The sequence below is a fragment of the Vipera berus genome (genome assembly GCF_964194415.1).
Source record: "Vipera berus genome assembly, chromosome: 1".
Lineage (NCBI taxonomy): Eukaryota > Metazoa > Chordata > Lepidosauria > Squamata > Viperidae > Vipera > Vipera berus.
Genome location: NC_138202.1, coordinates 261,183,679 through 261,203,619, shown reverse-complemented (window position 1 = coordinate 261,203,619; position 19,941 = coordinate 261,183,679). Strand labels below are relative to the sequence as shown.

The following is a 19,941-nucleotide window of genomic DNA, read 5'->3' as shown; positions in this document are numbered from 1 at the left end:
GTGAGCCTAAAATGGACTCCAGAATATGGTAGAGGACAGGAAGGCCTGGAGGAACATTGCCCATGGGGTCGCGATGGGTCGGACATGACTTTGCAGCTAACAACAACAACGGGAGCCCTTTTGAATGGCTTCTCCAAGCATGAGGTTCTCTGCCAGAGGTTACAAAAATTCTCTTCTACAATCTTTCCAATAGCAGCATTTTAAAATAGCCATCCCATTGGTATATAAGCTGGTTTGTTGCTGAGTTTGATGTACACTATGCCTTTCATGGATGTATTTTAATTTTTTTTTAAAAAAAAAATCTGTGCTCATTTCTCAAAGCCGGCAAAAGACATATAAATAGCAGTAGATCTTCCAAAGCACTATTCAAGACAGGGAAGTTTTTGAAATTATTGATGAAGGGGACATGTCAAGTTAAAGGTCTATGTCAAAGATGAGTTTAGCAGAGAAGCACAGACTCTGCCTCCCCACCATATTAAATGTTTCATTCAACATTCCATCCATTGAACAGTCACAGAGAGTTCAAAAGCCATATGCAGAGATTCTTCTCCTTCTGTCATAAATAAACAGCATTGGCAGTTTGGGGCAGGATGAGTGGAGGGATGCAAGACAGAAAGAGAGTGCATGAGGAAGGAAAAGTTAAAAACTTTTCAAAAGTTTCAGCTTAATTATGCATGGGTGGATTCTTATGAAATATTTTTACCTTCATCTCGGTCTAAGCTTGGTTGTTAATATTTAGTTCCTGAAAATTCAGAATGACTGAAAGAAGTCTATAAGGTATTGAAATAATTTGAGAGAACATTACAAAAAAACCCATACTCTACATAGAAACACGTAAGCATATATAGCTATTTGGCCAAACCTTGTCCCCTAATATCTGTGCATACACACACACACACACACACACACACAGACACTCACACACACACACACAGAGAGAGAGAGAGAGAGAGAGAGAGAGATGGAAAAGTTGATCAAATGTTGATCACTGATCATAGTGGATCAAAAGCTGATATAGATGAAGCCATAAAATAATGCCTGATATAATATAATATAATATGGATTAAATAATCCCAGAAGAAATTAATAAGTACAGTACCCCACATAGTTTTCAATTCTTTAGTACCAAGTGGGTTACTTCAGTCAACTTGTTTTTTTTAAAAAAAAAAGAATAGATGAATGAAGGACTTGTAAGAATTATGCATGCATGAAAACTGTATTCCTAATTAAAGCATCTGACTCAGAGGGGTAGATTTAATTTCTTCAGCCAATTTAGTTCCTTTCAAAATGAATAGATGGCACTGACCTATACAGTACATTTGGCATCTGCAATATCAATCCATGGCAAGGGCAGATCCTTAAAAGAGGGGTTTTTTTCCATACACGGACAATTATCGGTAAAGGTAAAGGTAAAGGTTCCCCCGCACATGCATGCTAGTCGTTTCCGACTCTAGGGGCCGGTGCTCATCTCCGTTTCAAAGCCGAAGAGCCAGCGCTTGTCCGAGGACATTTCTGTGGTCATGTGGCTGGCATGACTAGACGCCAAAGGCGCACGGAACGCTGTTACCTTCCCACCGTAGTGGTCCCTATTTTTCTACTTGCATTTTTATGTCCTTTCGAACTGCTAGGTTGGCAGAAGCTGGGATGAGTAACAGGCGCTCACTCTGTTACGCGGCACTTGGGATTCGACCCGCCAAACTGCCGACCTTCTGATCGACAAGCTCAGCATCCTAACCCACTGAGCCACCGCTTAAACTTAAAACAGAAATCTGCCAAATAGAAATGAGTATTTTCTAGGGGAGTAGTAAAATATACTTAAAATGTAGCCCTCCAAAGAAGTAAAACAAGCGAGGAATAGTTGAAAAACATGCAAACACAAAATACTGCGCTATCTTGAGTAGAGTGCAGGATAAGATCAGATTATTCTGGAAGGAAAGCAACCATAAACTCTACCACAAATTGCAAAATTCATGAAGTTGGAGATATCAGGATAAGATCTTTCCTAAACTGTATTGACTTTTCTAGTGATAATTCAGGATCTTTCTCTGTAAAAGATGAACCTAAATTAATTTTTACCCTAGTCTACACCAAGTAGGTAATGAAAGAAGCCTCTTATTTTGTAGGTTTATTTTCTTTTTCCTTGATGGAAAAAAAAGACTTCTAAGTTTTACTGCATCCATTTTTGCCTTAAAGGTCATCTTCCTCTTTCAGGCATATTGAATTCTAAAATGAAAAATTAGTGTCCCCAAAAGTGAATTTCTTCAAAAACATAAAGAGCAGCTGCTCTTAAGTTTTTTCTTTTAGGTTTTTTTTTCTATGTAAGATATCCATGTGATTCCAACTTAACATTGTGATAGTCACATTTGCCTCCCTGGCCTACAAACAGATTTAGAAATAAAACCAAAGAAAAATGATTTGATGCGACCTTAACTTGAAAGTATTATTTCATTATCATTTTTAACCTGATTATGTAGATACATACATAGAAAGGGATGGAGAAATACATGCATGCTTGCATCAATGCCTATATCCCAAACCCTGGAAGAAGTTTATTATGTTTTTCCATAATAAAGGTATATATCCATCTTTTATGTCCTAGGTCTTCAGACTAAGCAAAACAAAGAAACCAGAAAGTTTTATATTAGGAAAAACCAAGAATTTAAATCCATCAATAATAGTTGAGTCACTGAGAATTTGCCTCCTTATGATGATCTTGGTGGTGGCTTAAGTGAATTTTGCCCCATTTTATGACCTTTCTTCCCAGATTTGTTAAGTGAATCAGTGCAGTTGTTAAGTTAGTGTGCTCACATGACCCCAGAACCCTGCAGCTGTCATAAATATGAGTCAATTTCCAAGCATCTGAATTTTGATCCCATGACTATGGGGATGCCTCAATGGCCGTAAGTGTGGAAAACTGTCATAAGTCACTTTTTTTCAAATTATAACTTCAAACGGCCACTAAATGAATTGTTGTAAGTCAAGGACCACCTGTAATGAGATTATTCTGTGTTTCTTTTTTTTCTTTTTCCTTTTACTGGAGTGGTGGTGAGGTAGAACAATTTTAATCTCCTTTTAAAATGCAAAAGAGAATGCTACTATCCTGAGTGACCCCTACTCCTTTGCAGGAATTTTAAGAGTGCTGTTTCAGCTGGCAGAAAAGGAAGTAAATTACAAATGCTTTTATTTAATTTTCATTCCACAGGTGGCCATTTTTTCCCTCCACACTGCTACTGCCACCAATGCTGCCCTATAGGCTGATTGATGATTCCATTCCAATGGCTGACATGACAACATATGTCTAGCCCCAAGGAAAGAACTCATCAAAACGAGTCAAAGTCTGGGAAGCTGTGCAGGCTGTTCCACACCCTGACCCATTCTTTGCTTTCTTATGCTAAAGCTCCAAAGAACTGCAGCACCTGAATGTGTTCAAATCAGAAGTCTGCTTTGATCATCAATGGGGAAAGAGTACACGTGGCCATTTTAAAAGGACATAGCAGGATTTTCTGGGAATCAAAACGCTGTCTTTACTTGATAGAAGCATGAATTCCCTGTCTGCCCCCCCCCTCACCCAAATTAAGAGTGAGAAGGAGAGATTCATCTTACCATCACTAAATGGAAGCTATTGTAAGCAAGGAAATCAGCAAGGCATGGAAATGATTTGCACATATTGCTTATGAAAAGCATAGAGGGTTTTTTGGAGATAATAAAGTGTGTGGTGAATTTAGCCTTTTCCTTTCATTCTTTCTACGTCCAATTCCCTTCTTCTCACTTCATGTTTATCCTCGTTTGATTCCCTTCTTTCTCTTTCTTTCTCGCTCCCCCCTCCCCCCCATGCAGCTACTTCTTCTCCTCTCCTTCTCATTTCAGTCCCCATTTGCTTTTGTTTTTCATCATTTTTTGCAGGGAGAAAGGAGTGGTGTGCTTGTGTGTCTGAGAGAAAACGGTTTCTCTATCTGTGGTGAAAGAGAAGGGCTGGAGCCGGCAGATAAAGAATCAATGTTATAAATGGAGTACATTATTTTATTAGCAATTAATTCCAATTAGTAACAAATTCAACAACATAAATGTATACTGTTTTTTTTCCTGGTTTGCTTTTTTTTTGCAATGTAGCTTCTGCCTGACATATACTCAGGATATAGGAATATAAATATGAGAATAGATATAAGAGTATAAGTCTATCTTTAGGATTGGCTTCAGATGGGGATGACAAGATAAAGATGTCTTTTGCCTATATTCTATTTTTTTATTTACTCTTCCTTTGAGGAGACGAAATCACCTTAAATTGATATAGAAAGCACAATGCACACATCCATGTTTCATTGCACACTAAGTTCTAGTCGTCTGGCAGCTCAGATTGTATAAGCAATAAAATATGATTTAAAATAACAGACTGAAATAGTGGGAGACAAATTGCCTCTGCCTACATAACTAAACTCTATATGTCAAAGACAAACTAATGCCTGTGATGAGGAAGTTTCAGGAGGAGAATAAAGAAACTTGGAAAATGGATAAAAAATATTTAGAAGGACTGGCAGAAGAAACAGTAAAGCTCTCTCAAGAGTCAACCCTCTGATCTGGGAGGCATAGAGAAAATGTTCTCTGTCAGTTCCTTTCTCTTCGTCTTCTCCTCTGCTTCTCTCCCAATCTGGTTTTGTACATATGGAAAATCAAACCTAAAGTAGTGGAGCTAAGCTATGACTTTCTTAGCTCTGTAGCATTCCCAAAGGTTTGAATTCAGTTTTAGTTGTCGATGATGGGGAAATCCTGTTTCACACTGGAGAACCAGGTAATGCCTTGAAGCAGCCCAATTTGACCTGAAATTTCTGCTGTGTTGCTTTTCTTCCTCTTGAAGAGAGAAACAAAGAAGCTGGTCCCCAGCTGTTTTCCTTTTTTTTCCCCTTCTGTCTGATGTGTCTCCTCTTGATGGCAGTTTGAAGAAGAATCGCACCATGTTCCATTGTGTCTTTGTCTTTTCATTAGTGGAACAATGTCAGCGAGAGACTTTCGACATCACTATTTATCTCTACAAAGTCTTTTGTGTGACCCAGAGAGCAAAAACTTAATACTTTAATGTGCTCAAAATAAATGTATTAAAGGGATTTTTTTTGAAGCTCTACTGTACCAGTCACCTGTATATTTGTTCTCTTAACATGTTCTCAGCAGCCTGGTGTTATGAAAAGTGATAAACATTTGTTCTGCAGGCCTTATTTTCCTAGTAGTTCATCTATCAACTCAGCTTAGAAAGAAGTCCAATAACAAAATCAAAGTTTATTTGAGCTATTGACTAACGAAAATTGGTAACCAAGGATCACGATTTTATGTTGTGATTAAAAAGGACTAACTCTTCAGCAGGGCTGCTAAAAAGGAGTTTTGTGGTCACATGCTGAATAGCTTAGCAGGATGGTTGGGATAGCCCCTTATCTGTCTCTCTCTCCTGTGCCCATCCATCACTCCACATTTTGCCTCTGTCTTTGTATTCACTCTACTTAGCCTTTTCATTCCTCACTTTTTTTCCTGTCTGCCTTCTTGATATATGAAGGACATCCAAAAACCTGGGAGGTTCACGTTGTGTGATCACTTTCAGTCTGGAACAGTAAAACCTATGAAGCAGCTTTTTGATCCCTGGAAAAAGTAACTAAGAGAAGGGAGGGCTTAAGACGTCTACCTGTCTCAGGGCAAACAACTCTCTTAGTTTCATGCACCAAGCTCTGAAAAAGGAATGAAAAACCTAAGGAACCTGATGTAATAGATGACCAGGTGGAGCCCGAGGGAAGGATCAAGTGCATCATCAATCTCAAATCCCTTTGCACCCACAAAAGATCTAAGTCCAGCCCACCCTGAATTCCATTGACTCTTATCTACCACCAATTTGCTCTAACCATTAATGGTTCAGATTCTTACAGATGGTATATAACATGCAGATAGCAGACTGCTTCAGTTTGGCAAGGTTCTGTCTGAAGGTATGCAACAATAAAGAACTTGAAAGAATCAACGTATGTCTTTCTTGTGTTCTTGTCTGACGGTTACTTCCAGAGTCTGTATGGTCGCCTATTTCAAATACTGATTCTAGGCGATTCACAACTCTTCATAAAAACATTGCATTTTTCCTCTGAAGCTTCAAGATGTTTTGATACCAATCCTTGAACAGTCTGTGCTATTCTGCAGGCTCTGCAATTTCTCTGGAGAGAGCTATCTCTCCCTCCCTCTTATAATCCCGAGGCAGTTACCAATTTCTGCTTCCTTTATCTTTTCCTATAAAAGCAATGAATTTCCGGGAATGGTGGTATTTTGTATGCAGCCAGCCATTTTGAGCTTTGCAAAGTCTTGTGAGGCAAATCAAATTCAAATTAACTGATGAAACAGTACATGAGTTTATCAAGATAGCATTATGTTTTATGTAGCAATATTTATCTAACATGCCCTGTTAATAGAGACAAACGCCTGGTGTGCATGTTGAACACTGTGTCAAAGAAACAACATAAAACATTCCCTCTGTTTTCTGCCTGTCATCAGTGTTTTGCTCAGATTCAGCAAGTGGCTTTTAAGATGTAAGGTCAAAGTTTCACAATAGGCTAGTGATGAGAAGATATCATAAATGAAATCAGTTGGATTCACCTGATCAGTAGTTATCAATACTAAAAAAATTTTAAAGGATTCATTGATATTTGATAGTGGAAATTATTTTTTTTAAAAAAAATTGTAGGAAATTAAAGGACTCATAATTATCTTTGGAGGTATTTATGAGGCAGGAGTTTAAACATAACTAATGAATAATGAAATAGAAGACTTCACTATCTTAACTGTTGTTAATGTTGTGTCATTGATGCATCAATGTCTTAGAGATAGTTTATTTCAATTGTTCAATATTTGAGGGAAATGTTTCATACTATTACAGTATTTGAAGTATTCAGTTCTAGAATCTTTGTACATTTACTGTAGTGTATCCTGTTAAGCACACACGGAAATGTCAGCACAGCAGGGGGCTGGACAGCTCCAGGCTATAACCGCTTTGGCGGGAAAGCCTGAATAGAGCGAGTCGTTGACAGCCCCAGGGCATGGTCAGCTCTGGCGGGAAGCCAGGGTTTAAATCCATTGGCCACCTGCACTGGCGGGAAGCCCAGGTTCAAATCTATTGGTCACCATTCACCTGGGCAGGTATAAGAGACGTCAGGTAAACCCCTTTGCTCCAGCTTCATTCACGATCCAAATAAAGAACTACTACCCAGCTCAAGTGTCCGTCTCTCTGTGCGACCACACGACATTGCATTTACAAATATTTTTATTTTGTTATTAATGTATTCTGCTTTAACTCTAAAGCGTTAAAGGCAGTGTGTGAGACATTGCTCTTCATATTTACCCTTACAATAACAATGTTCTTAGGCTGAGAGCGTGACAACTGATGGACTACTTGAACTTAGCTCCATCTGGCCCCAGTCATATCACCACCCCACAGGAGCTAATAGCTAAAGTGTCCATGAGCTAGAAAATATATTTTGCTGAAAATTCTAAACAAAATTTTGCATTTCCAAAGTTCCAGTCACCCATTCAAGACTGGCCTTCACCTGGATGAAACAATACCAGAGTCAGTCAGAACAAAACAAAATCCAGAACAGTTTTGGATGTTCCAGTGCTAGAAAACCATGAGATTACAAACAAGCTGCAAAAATCTGTTTGACTACTAGAGGGCAACAATGGTTGTATTACATTCTGAGTCTTTCCGCCTATCCATTTAGTAACCAAACAAACTTTTATAGCCCAGATCTGTTAGCTTTAACACTAATCATCGAATTAAAGCAACAATTTACCCCAAGGATATAAGTATTCAAGCTGAATGGCTCTGTTTTTGATTCCTCACACAAGACGAAACCCATTCCATTGAGTATCTCACCTGGAGTAAGAGGGCATTCTGACAGAAAATGTTAAATCAACTCTAGTCAGCCCATTAAAGGGTTAGTTTTCTTTTTTTAAAAAAAGTTTCATAATAGGTCTCTTCTTCTAATTCTATGTTGTCTATACCTGCACTTAACTTTGCAGACAGTCAGAAAACAGACTATCTCCTTCCACCCTAGTATTTAAATATTCCAAAAATGTGGAGTGGGGAGGGGGGGCAGAAGGAGCTGTTGTCCAGAAAAGATAATCCACCCGGAAAGTAGAAATGATCCCTCCCAATCAGCAACTTTCATTTACTTCCATGGCACACAGGACAAAGGAATAATCATGAGTCATGTACACAACCATGCTCAGCAAAGCAATTCTTCTTTTTATAGATAAAGAGAAATTGACTCAGCCTTCCATCCTTCCGAGGTAGGTAAAATGAGGACCCAGATTGTTGGGGGCAATAAGCTGACTTTGTAATAATGCCGCTTGGGGGGGGCTCGAAAGCCCTAATAAGCAAGCATATACATAGAATGAAGGCTATTGCTAAGCACATTGATTTGTGCTTAGATTGTAAGCCACCCTGAGTCTTTGGAGAAGGGCGGGATATAAATGGGATTAAAAAAAACAACAACACACATTTGTGCACATCTTTGCTGCAAAAGGCAAAACTGTTCCCCTTGCAAAAAAAGAAAGAAAGAAAAATATTATCAACAGAATCCAGTAACTTTCTGCTGGGTACTGTCCGCAAAGCATGTTTGTGAAAGTGCTTTTTACATCAGAGCTCTGTAGAAGTACAAGGAACAATTTGGCAAATCCTCTTGAAACGGTCCGTATCAGAACACATAAATGCTCACCCAGATGGTTTTTAAATTTGCTTCACAGAATTCTAAAATATTTCGCTACTTCAAATATGAAGGAAGCATTTTCTTCCTTAAAAGCAGCTTGCAGTAAAAACTACAATATTTGGATAATGTATTAAGGTTGCAGTTTCACCATGGAGGTTTTTCTTCTACCAGGGGTAGTCTGTCCAAGAATTATAACTCCCATCATCCCACTGCTGTGTGGGAATAATCCAAATGTAACGCAACACATCCAGAGAATGGCAAGTTGAGGAAATCAGGTTTTTCACACACTCTATCATGCCAAAATAAAATGTACAATGTAGTCATCTGGCATCATTACATTTTTCTTTTTCAATAACATGTTAAACCTTCAAAATTTAGAACCATATTGTTCAGAGTAATTTTAAAGACTGAGACACATTTCATCAAGGGGCAACCACACTCTACTTATGATCAACTAACCTTCCTCTGATAGCTTGTCTTTATCATTACCAAGAGATTAGTTTTTCAACAAGGAGGGAAATTGTTTATGGCCTCAGTTATCCATGGACTGAAGACCTGTCATCCCTTCAGGGTAGATTAGATTAGGAATCCAATATCATGTAGTACAACTTTTTTTGTAAAGCCATAGTAAGAAATCTTGAAATAATGTTTCCTTCTCCTTCCCTTTATGTTCCTAAGAACTAGGGAGGGGCTTTTCTGAGACATTTTCTCAGATTGCACTTTTTATCTGAAGGTTGTCTTGAGAGTGAGTCTTACTCAAGGTCATTCCCGCTCTTCTGAACCTCACCCACTGTTACAAGTTGCCCTCAGAAATACATCACACATGGAAAGTTGCAATGAAAAATAGTTAACAAATATCTCTTCAGATCTTCGGTGCTCTGTGAGCTTGGTTGTTTTCTTGCGGACATTTCATTACCCAAACTAGGTAACAACATCAGTGCTAGTAAGGAATGGGGTTTGTGTTCAATTTATATTCTAGTGCAGACCTGTCAAACAGAAGGCCCACGGGCCGGGGCCGGCCCACTATGTGGTTCCATATGGCCCAGGGACCTGCTCTGGAAACAGCGAAGGACCAGCCCGCCACATCTTGGCCCGGCCCAGGCCAACTGGGGAATGATCTACAACCTGGTTGAATCCATCAAAGCCAGAATGTGCTCAGCCTTAGATCCACGGGGCATCCCCACCCCGCCCCCTGGGCATGTGTACAAGTGGAATTTGGCATCCCTGCTGGCTGTCTTGCCCCACAAACACATACAATTTGTCTTATAGTTATACTATTATTTCTGACTTAAGAAAGGTTGATTATTGCTCCTTGTATTTCTAGATCTATACATGAATGTATTGCCTAAATGGGAGTACTAGCAATGTATACATGTCTTTTAGTGTTTTACTGTTCCACAGCATATAGCACCTGATGGTAGGTCTCACTGAACAAAGAACCTCACTTCAGAATAATAACGAAAGATATATGACCCAATAGTATATCTGGTTTCTTGGATTGCTTTGTTATATTCAAGCTCTTAATAACAATTTAGAGCTCCTAAATTTGAGAAATCAAATAAAACTTTCAAACCTTGAGCATTGTAAGTTGAAGAACCCTTTAGATATTAAACTCATTCTTTACAGCTCATTCACAACTTCCAAAACATACACAGACATCTAAAATCTCAATTGTTAGATTGCAAAAAAAAGATTGTTAGATTGCTAAAGACAGTCAGGAAGAACTGAGAGAGATGCCTGGAGCGAGAAGAGTAAAAGAAATATGAATAATGCTTAAAATCATTTTACCTGAAGGCCTTCTATGGCTAATCGAAGCATACTTGGTGTCAGCTTAGAAGCCTGTTTGAAAGTGAAATTACTCCAGTCTATAATCAAAACAAATCCGTTTACTTGAAGTTCCGGGTCCTCAATCATGGCTTCTAATGAAAGAAGTATGGCACGTAAAATATCCACCAGTGTGTATCTGTCAACAAATAAAAGCAAAGATGGCCTTAAGATAACCAATAATGTTCAGATGACAGAAGATAAGCCATTATTTTGCTATTATTAGGCAACATTTCAAGTGGTAAAGATTTCATGAAATACGATTACCATAGCTATTTAAGTACACACATATAAGCTTTCTTTAAGTTTAATAGAGTTAAGATTGGGAAAGTTAAACAGCAGCTATTCAGATAAGACCATATCATAATAATATTTTTTTTTTCCAGATAGTCTAGCTCTAATATCATCTGAGCAACTCAATACCTCTTTCTTTCAAACTGCATTACATTTTGTTCAATAAACAGAATCAATATCTGCCCAGAATAACATCGAATTTAGAACTAACAAGTCTGTGAAGAAGGTTGATGGAGAAGATCAGATAAATTTTGAGAATGTCTTTGGGAAAAACCATAATACAAACAGAATATTTTGCATTGAACATGACCAGAATGAAACTTGGATGAAATTCTCAACCAAGTTATATGACTAAGTGCAACTCTGCTTTATTTTTTTCCCTTGAGATCTGATTTCTTCTCTCCTTTGTCTTTCTGTTACCTTCAGCATCACTGAATATGCTAATGCAAAAACCTGTGGAGTCTCCAAAATGTCACAAACCACATTTTCAGTGTTGTATGAATCAGCCTTTGAATAATTAGCTCAGTCATTGCTAGGAGAAAGAGGGGGAGAGAGAAAGTGTTCTTAAACAATAAACAAGATTTCTCTATGCATTGAAAAAAGTAATCCATATCAGAATTTGTCATAAAAGAATTGCAAGATCAGTTACAGTAAGCTAGATAGATGGAAGGACCATAAATTTTAAAAAAGCACATTTATTTAGCATATTGCACACAAACAGGAATTAGGTAAATGTTCTTAAAAAAATTTCTCCAGAGCTCAGTTCAGATCTAACTAAAACTTGCTGAAATTTTAATTCATTTTATGTAGTTTTCAGATTTTAAAATCTAAAGAAATCTGATGTTTCCATTCTCACATTTTAATATTCCATTCTTTCATCATATATTGCTGTTATTTCACAAAATATCCCAGCTACTGTACTTATCCAGATCCCTAAACTGAGCTTAATAAAGATTGTTGACAGTACTACCCATATGCAAAACTGTCAATTAGTTATTTATTTTAATTAGCAATCAAATTTGTAATTCAGAAATATCATGTACCATGTCTAACAAAATACAAAGGAGAATATTGACAAAGAACCTATTAGGAAACTAACCAGTTTCACATCCTTAAAAGCATTTTTTACAATAGGGATTCTTTCCTTCACTAAGAAATAGGCTCAAGATTCTTTCATCTGCATTTCTCAACTACATTTCAGCATGTTGAAAATAAGCATTCAGTATTTTTCCATATCTGATCATACGAAAATGTTGCCATAAAGGTTCTCACTAGGTGAGCTCCACAGATTGCTAGATAAAACACAATGTTCATAGTGTAGAAGAGCTATATTCTGTTTTTGCCTCCTTCAAATTTTATCAGGGAAGTGGTAGCAGATATCGAGTGGTGAAGAGATAAAGTAGGAACCATGATTTTGCAGTAATATGTAGATGATTAGTATTAACAATCAACAAAATTAATCTCTAAATTGAATCCGGCTGACTTCAGCAAAACTTAGCTTTCATAGAGCGTCTCCTGGGTCACATTGTAAACCCGATGGTGTATCACTAACGTCTAAAGAATAATCTAGGATTTGTGATTTATTTTACAGTGTTAATGTCCCTATTTATGCATACTGTTAGAAAACCTCTGTTTATGCAATTTCTAAAAGTCTTTATGTCTTAAGAAAACAGATACAATTACCCAACTGGAAATGTAGTAATAAGTAAAATGTTCCTCTTTCAGTTCCAAAATTCAAAGTGGATTTAAATGAAATTTCATACAATCAAGGGACAATCTTACAGACATTTGTAAGATAGGTCTTATTGAAAACAGCAGGAGTTACTCCAGAAAAGGCATGTAGAGAACTCTGTAACTATGCTATGAATTACTCATATTGATGGAGTATGAGGTTATGTCAATACAAATGGGAAAATGAGAACATTTAACAGATAGCGTTTGTTAGATTTCATACTTCTATTCAATTGCAGAAAAAGCTCCAAACTGGGATTAAACACGGAATCTAGATCAGACATGTCAAACACAAGGCCCAGGGGCCGGATGCGGCCCACAAAGTGGATTCATGTGGCCCGCGAAGCCATCCTGGAAACAGTGAGGGAACGGCCCCCACTGCCTTGGCCCTGGCCCAGAGACCCTCCTCCTGCCAGAGACCCTCAGATCTGTCCCACTCCTGCCCAGGCCCCCATAGGCCCCCTTGATGTGAACGATGTAGAGCTGGCCATACGCACTTTAGCCACGCCCACCCAGTAGGCCACGCCCACCCAGGCCATACCCACCCGGCCCCTTGAGGGCAACTGCAATGCTGATGCGGCCCTCAATGAAATTAAGGTTGACACCCCTGATCTAGATGATTTAGAATGTCATTATTTTACTTCTTTAAATCAATCACTTTTAGCAGTGTTGGTGTTATTTAACTTTAGCCTTGGGAATGGAGTAGCGAGTACTTATTTCCACTATCAAGTCTCAGCCCAACCTACCTCACAGGGTTGTTGTGGGAAAAATAGGAGGCAGGAGCACTCCTGCTTTCAGCAGCAAGAGGAAAGGAGAACTTTATGGATTTGCACCGTGAGTATGAATTGTGTGCTCATCTACAATTTTAGGCACACAGAAGCCCCTTTCGTACTTCTCCCTGTACTCCTGGAGTCTGGAGAAATGGGGCTAGAGACAGTGAGACAGAGGGTTTTGTAGTAGGGCTGTGTGAAGAAGGTGTGTTCTACCTCAGGCACTTAGGCACTTAGCCCTGCAGAAAAAATGCTCATCTGACCTCATGGAAAAACTCAAGAAAGGGCTGTTCTGCCCGAACTGCCTGCCTCGCTTAGGAATATTCCGACAGTCCAAACGGTGGGATTGCTCAAACCTGCTAGTTAGAGGAAGAATGTAATGATAACCTTACAGAGGTTTAGATTAGAGCAAAGCATCTCTTCTAAGCTTTGCACAGCACTGCTGTGTGACTATTATGCACATAAATCTTGGTAAGTCAGGATCTCTACTTAGATTTCTTTAGAAGAAAATATATGTTGCTCAGTCTTGAACTATGGAGTTCTTGATGAGCTTGTTTCCTTGCAGATATTTTATTACCCGACTATGTAATATCCTTAGTGCTGATGATGTTCCCTCATTGGGTTATGAAAACATCTGCAAGCAAACAACGAAGCTCAGAAAGCAACGAGGACTTCACCTCACAGTTCTCTTAAGATTTTTATTTAGCCTAGAAGATTCCCTGGTATTGCTTTTTGAGCATAGAGATGTATTGATTTTGAATTTGTTCTACCAGCAGCAAGATCTGACTGCTGGCCCAGTGATGGATTCTACTGCAAATCAGGGCTGTTTCCAGAGGAGGCAGAGGAGGAGAGGACCTGGAGCTTATGGAGCGAAGGAACTGGATGAGGCTGTCGGCAGGCCCAGAGGAAGGGAGTGGGGCTTTTGGAGGAGTTGGTGGCGGCGGCAGCAGCGTGCTCCAGGGGCGAAAAGAAGCAAGGCCTCTTTAAGGAAAGGGTGGAAGAATCAGGATCAGAAAAAGGAAAGAAGGCGAGGTTGTCAGAATACAAGCTAACTTGAGGGCTAATCCACATGGAGCCCCATTTCCATCTATCCTGTTTGCCATCGTTCACTCCCTAGAGACTAAAATGGACAATGTGAAATTTGAGCGGGCCCCGAACAAGGAGTATATATCGGAGGTGGTGACCCTTTGACAGCTGTATGCAATGAAATTTCATTTTGATGTATGCCGATTGGTGTACATTCAAAGTGACAATAAAGTTATCATCATCATTGAGAGAAACGGAATCTGTTGAATTCTATTCCTTGTGTCATTTTTATAGATTTCCATGTTAAACATACTTTTTTCCCCCTACCACTCAACGTGAATTTTAAAGGTTGAGCACAAGGACACGTTCTGCGATTTATGAATGTATGTATGAGAGACATACAAAAATTCTACAAAATCTATTTCCAACTTAATTGGAATAAGAATTTGCTAATTGGACTTATTCAAATGAGAAGCTGATAGTGGCAGCGGTAGATTGTCTATATCATGATTCTTATTCCTTTTACAATCACCTGTTACTTCAATATAATTATGACCCAACAGACAATTATGCATGCATAATAAATTTACAGACAAGCACCTTTCTTTTATCTTAGACATGAAAAGTCTGGGAAAAGTTAACTGCTGGAACTGAAACATCTAAGCTATCCCAACTTATGCAGAAAAAGGAGGGAGTTATGTCAGTGCAAGCAAGTAAGATAAGAAGGCAAAGCCTTAACATATATAGACCTGACGACTTCTTTGAAAATGCATTACTAAAGCATATCCAGGGCTTTTTTTCCTCATAGAATGCTCAGAACGGAGTTCCGGCACCTTTTTTGGATGGAACCTTGTAGGTTAGGCAAGGCGGGTTGTATGACATGTGTGAGTTCCGGCACCTTTTTCTTTTACAAAAAAAGCACTGAGCATATCCATCCACAGCAAAGGAGACGTTCCAGAGGAATAAACCAACATGATACATTCTCTGATTTAACCCATCTAATATTCCAAAACGGATGTAGGATCAGCATGAGGAAGAAATCTAAATAGAAATCAGGCTAATGTTGGCAGGACTACAGGTCTAATGGCATTGCTTGGAGTTGATAGTTCAGTACCCTGCTATGAGCTTTTTGTTGGTTTTGTTTTGTTTCTGTTTTTTTGTCTGTTTTTAATCCTTTGATCCTTCCTCTTGATCCTGACTAAACTATGTTTTAGCAGACTCTTTTTAGTGGGAATGCATCAGTGGTGAGATTCAAATATGTGAACAACTGGTTCTCTACGTGGATGCTGCTTCCGGAAGTCCATTCTGGGCCTGGGCAACACAAAATTAGCTACCGGTTCTGCCGAACTGGCTGAATCCCACCACTGGAATGTATCAATATATTTTAAGATAGTTACAATTGCAATGTGTACATCATTGGAAGATATGAAAGACCACACCAGGGATAGATCATAATGGATGATCCATTAACAGTCATTAAGATGATCACTAAGAGTCAACACCAACTTGATGGCACTTAATCAGTTTTAAGATACTTCATTGGTAGACCCTGTGCCTCTGAGACATAGTTCTTGGTTTTTTTTAAGAAACTAGATCAAAAGTACAAAGTGAGTGCAATACTTGTGCAAACTACTAGCATTCTGTCAGCAATGGTTCATTGCCAATCATATTCCACTGAGCAAAATGATTACATTAGGAAAAGGTTCAATTCAACAGTTAGTTTTATACCATGTGTTTTACCCTGTTACCGTGTAGGAATTTCAGTGTTTGAAGCTGGGCATCACTCTGGGTAATTAATTCTGATTCCAACTTCAGTGGAGCTCAGAGGAGGTGGAAGCCTATTTTTGAACTCATACTCTATTCAGGTCACCCAGCGGCCATGCTATGCAGATATAAAATAAGCCATGGTCACATGATAAGAACAACTGTTCTATAAAGAAGCATCTGGATCGTGTGAAGACACAGTAGAACAAATTTTAATTTGAGCAGTGTAAACACTATAAGAGCAGAACATCCCAGTTTCAAATCACTACTCCACTCATAGCCACACCCACAGGACCTTGGTATTTTCACTAGAATGATGAAACTTTCTTCATTGGATATGAGGCCAAGGGGTGTCAGAATTATGAAAGCAACATCATGGTCTTCTGCCATAAGCTCTGCCCCTACTGTTTGTGCATGTGAGATCACAATAGTCCAAAAGGGGCAGGTTATCTCACTGCATCATTTTAACCTTCCTTGCTTCTCTGTCCAATGATGAAACCCTTAAGTTAGGCATTCATTTTCTTTCAGTCTTCCAAGACTATCTATTATAGGTACTCCAGGCAATCCTTTCAGGTAATTACTTTTTTTGATAAGAAAGACAGCATATTGTTTGTTAGCTACTGCATTTAATTTATTATGATTGTATTGACCTCTCAGAAGGAAAAAAAACAAGCCATTCTGGCCCACAAATACCCAAGTAACTCAATCACTGTGGGTTACTGTGTTCCTTGATGATATTTAAAAAAAAACATATTTACCATTTCATTTCAAGTAGCAAGCTACCTTGAGCCATCCTCAAGTGCTTGCCCACTTCAAGAGACTATTGTAAAAGATAAAAGAGGAGAACCATGTCTACTGCCTTGAAATCCTTCAAGGAACTGTCAATGAAAATAAAATAAAATGTATCAATAAGAAGTGAGAATAGGATGGCATAAAAGTCTTCTTCATGAATCAGAACTCTTTAACTCAAAATTGGAGACCTTAGGCTTTATGACATTCACAAAAGGCATCATGTTACTAGGATAAATTGGAGGGACATTAAAATTAATAGAAATTTTGTCAAAGCAGGTTTGAACGTATCACTTTCCTGTTTCATAGGTAAGTTCTTTTATATTAATATTACTGCTTCTGGTAAAGAAACCGATGCTGAATCTGCCAAGAAAGAAGAAACATAAATTTGCCTTTAAATTTTATAAGCGTTGCTAAACCTTGTGAAACCCAGTTCATTTGGAAAAGTAGAAAACGGCAACATGGGTAGCAACGTTGTCTGAATATTATTTCTCTTGCATTATTCTTGCCACAATGGCCGAGGCCTAAACTGGGATGCCTGGAAGCTGTGGGGACCTGGATAGGGAACCAGAGACTTCAGCAGAACCCTGGTAATATGGAGTGGCTGTGGATGAGAAACCCCTCTGCATCCGGGAGTTTATCATCTTTGGTCTTAGATGGGATTGCACTACCCAGACAGACCTGATGCATAATCTTGGGGTCCTCCTGTACTCACAGCTCTTCCTTGAAGGGCAGGTGGCAATTGTGGCTTGGAGGGCCTTTGCTCAACTGCATGTTGTGCCTCCGTTATGGCCCTCCCTCGATAAACAGGCCCTTTGCTCTGTCATTCACACCCTGGTTAATTCCTGTCTGGAATACTGCAATGTACTCTGGAGACTTTAGTTGATACAGATCAGCACTACATGATCAACATTGGGCTTCCCAAGGATGGTGCATGTAACACCTCTGCTCTGAAAGCTGCATTGGGTGCCAGTTTGCTTCCAGATCTAATTCAAGTTGTTGGTTAGGGCCTTTAAAGCCCTACAGGCCAGATTACCTGATGAGTTGTCTTTGTCCCATTACTTTGGCTCATCCCACTCAGTTAGGCTGCAGATCCCACCGGTTTCAAAATGTCAAGAATGGCCTTCTCTGCCATTGCCTCTGCCCTTTGGAACATTCTTTCCCCAGAGGCAAGGTGACCCCCTCCCACTCTCTTGGCCTTTTGGAAATGCTTGAAGAGCTAGTTCTGCCAACTTGCTTGGGAATGACAGAGGAACATCCTGCCTTGGGGCTGGTTAGTGCTCTGAAGTCCTTCCTTTGCCTTTCGAATTTTAATTATTTCTTATTTTTATCCTAATGTTTATATATGGTTGTTTAAAATGTTTTTTGACCATTTATACACCACCCAGAGTCACTCTATGAAGGAGATGGGCAGCTCTAAATATGATACATAAATAAATAATCCAAGAATGAACTTCTCAGAGGTACACAACTGGCACCAGCATTACAACCTTAAATTACAATTAGGTTTCGAGGGTCTCCATTGCCTTAGTTTGCTTGCCAACTTTATCTTTGGTTGTCTTTTAATTTGCCATTGCTATTGGGTTTTTTTGTACTTGTACATTTGCTTCAATATTTTGTTATTATTGTTGTTGTCTATTAGCCTGGAATCAGTTGGACCTAGGGCAAGTTAGAAAGATTTTGAATAAATAAATAGGTTGGCAAACCAGGTCAGGGGACAAATTGCTAATTGTATTAGCACCTTCTGTTCAGGATCCAAGAAAGAATAACTGAGAATGAACTGATTAGTCACTGATGAGAAACAAATCTCTCCCCCCACCCCCTCAAAGGTTATAGATGAAAGATTCTATTAAAATCAGTTTCCATTCATTGTTTTCACCATTATCTTATAATCAAAGCTCTATAGCAGGGCTCTCTAAACGTGCCTGGCTGAGGAATTCTGGGAGTTGAAGTCCACAAGTCATAAAAGGGTCAAGTTTGAAGACACCTGCTCTATAGGCACACCTAATCTCTGCACCTTGTTTTTTTCCATCACAGAATTGCAAGTTTGGGAATAACTTTTTAAAAATTTATCTAGCTCCTTCCACTGAATTGAAATAACAATTTCACTCCTGCACGTTAGAATCAAAGTGTCTAATGTGCAGGAGCCAATATAAGAATAAAGATTCTTATGCCATTCCTATCATAAGTTTGAAATGGAATATCACTTAGATCAAAGGGGATTTGAACCCATTATGATGACATCAAACATACAGACTGCAGCACCATGGTGGATTCAGATGAGCAACTTAGCCTATCTCACCTTTCCCCCCCCCCCATGAGTTAAAATCTTTACCTGCTTTGGTCCCAGTTGGCAGCAAATAGCACCAGGATCTTCCTGCCATAATGATCAAGGTTGGCCAACCCTCCGGGGAAGCCATCCTTGAGCGCTTGCTTGATGCCTGGATCAGTGGCTTTGAAGCTCTTGAACATATCAAGGTTCTGCTGACGGTACTCAAAGTATTGGGCCAACAAGCGAAACGCTTCAAAATGCTGGAACTTTCTGGCTCTCAGGAAGCGAAGAATAAAGGCATCATCTGTGCGAAGAAAGCCAATGTCGGGTCGGGTGATCACCATGTCCCGAACTTCCTGGATGTCTTGGTGCAGAGTGTCTGGGTTCTCATTCAGTTCCAATCGGGCCTTCTCCAGGGTCTCTGGAGATAGGCCTGCCTGCAAATGAGTCATTGTGCCGCTTGGTCCGATAGTGGTTCTTCTTGTACAGAAGAAGGGGTGGAACCTCCAAACTGCCACAAAGCTTGAAATTCAGTCTCTTGGTTTTGATTTATGAAACCCTCCCTTCCATTTCTAGTATCCAACAAGTTAGGTAATTCTTTGCTAACAACCTCTCTAACACTAATGCCTAATATCGTTCAATTAATATATGCAGCTCAATTCCAACCTACCATCTCCCAATTAACTACACACACACACACACACACACACAGAGAGAGAGAGAGAGAGAGAGAGAGAGAGAGAGAGAG

The 19,941-nt window shown here is 39.2% G+C and overlaps 1 protein-coding gene across 1 annotated transcript in view; it reads right to left on the bottom strand.

The window, feature by feature from the left end:
* Positions 1–19,645, bottom strand: part of CLVS2 (clavesin 2) — a gene marked incomplete at both ends in the record, with an annotated part of 35,147 nt that extends 15,502 nt beyond the window's left edge. The window contains 2 exons of the mRNA XM_081326793.1: positions 10,512–10,686; positions 19,257–19,645. Coding sequence (XP_081182919.1) covers positions 10,512–10,686; positions 19,257–19,645 — 564 coding nt within the window. The remainder of the gene's footprint in view (positions 1–10,511; positions 10,687–19,256) is intronic.
* Positions 19,646–19,941: the final 296 nt, after the last annotated feature.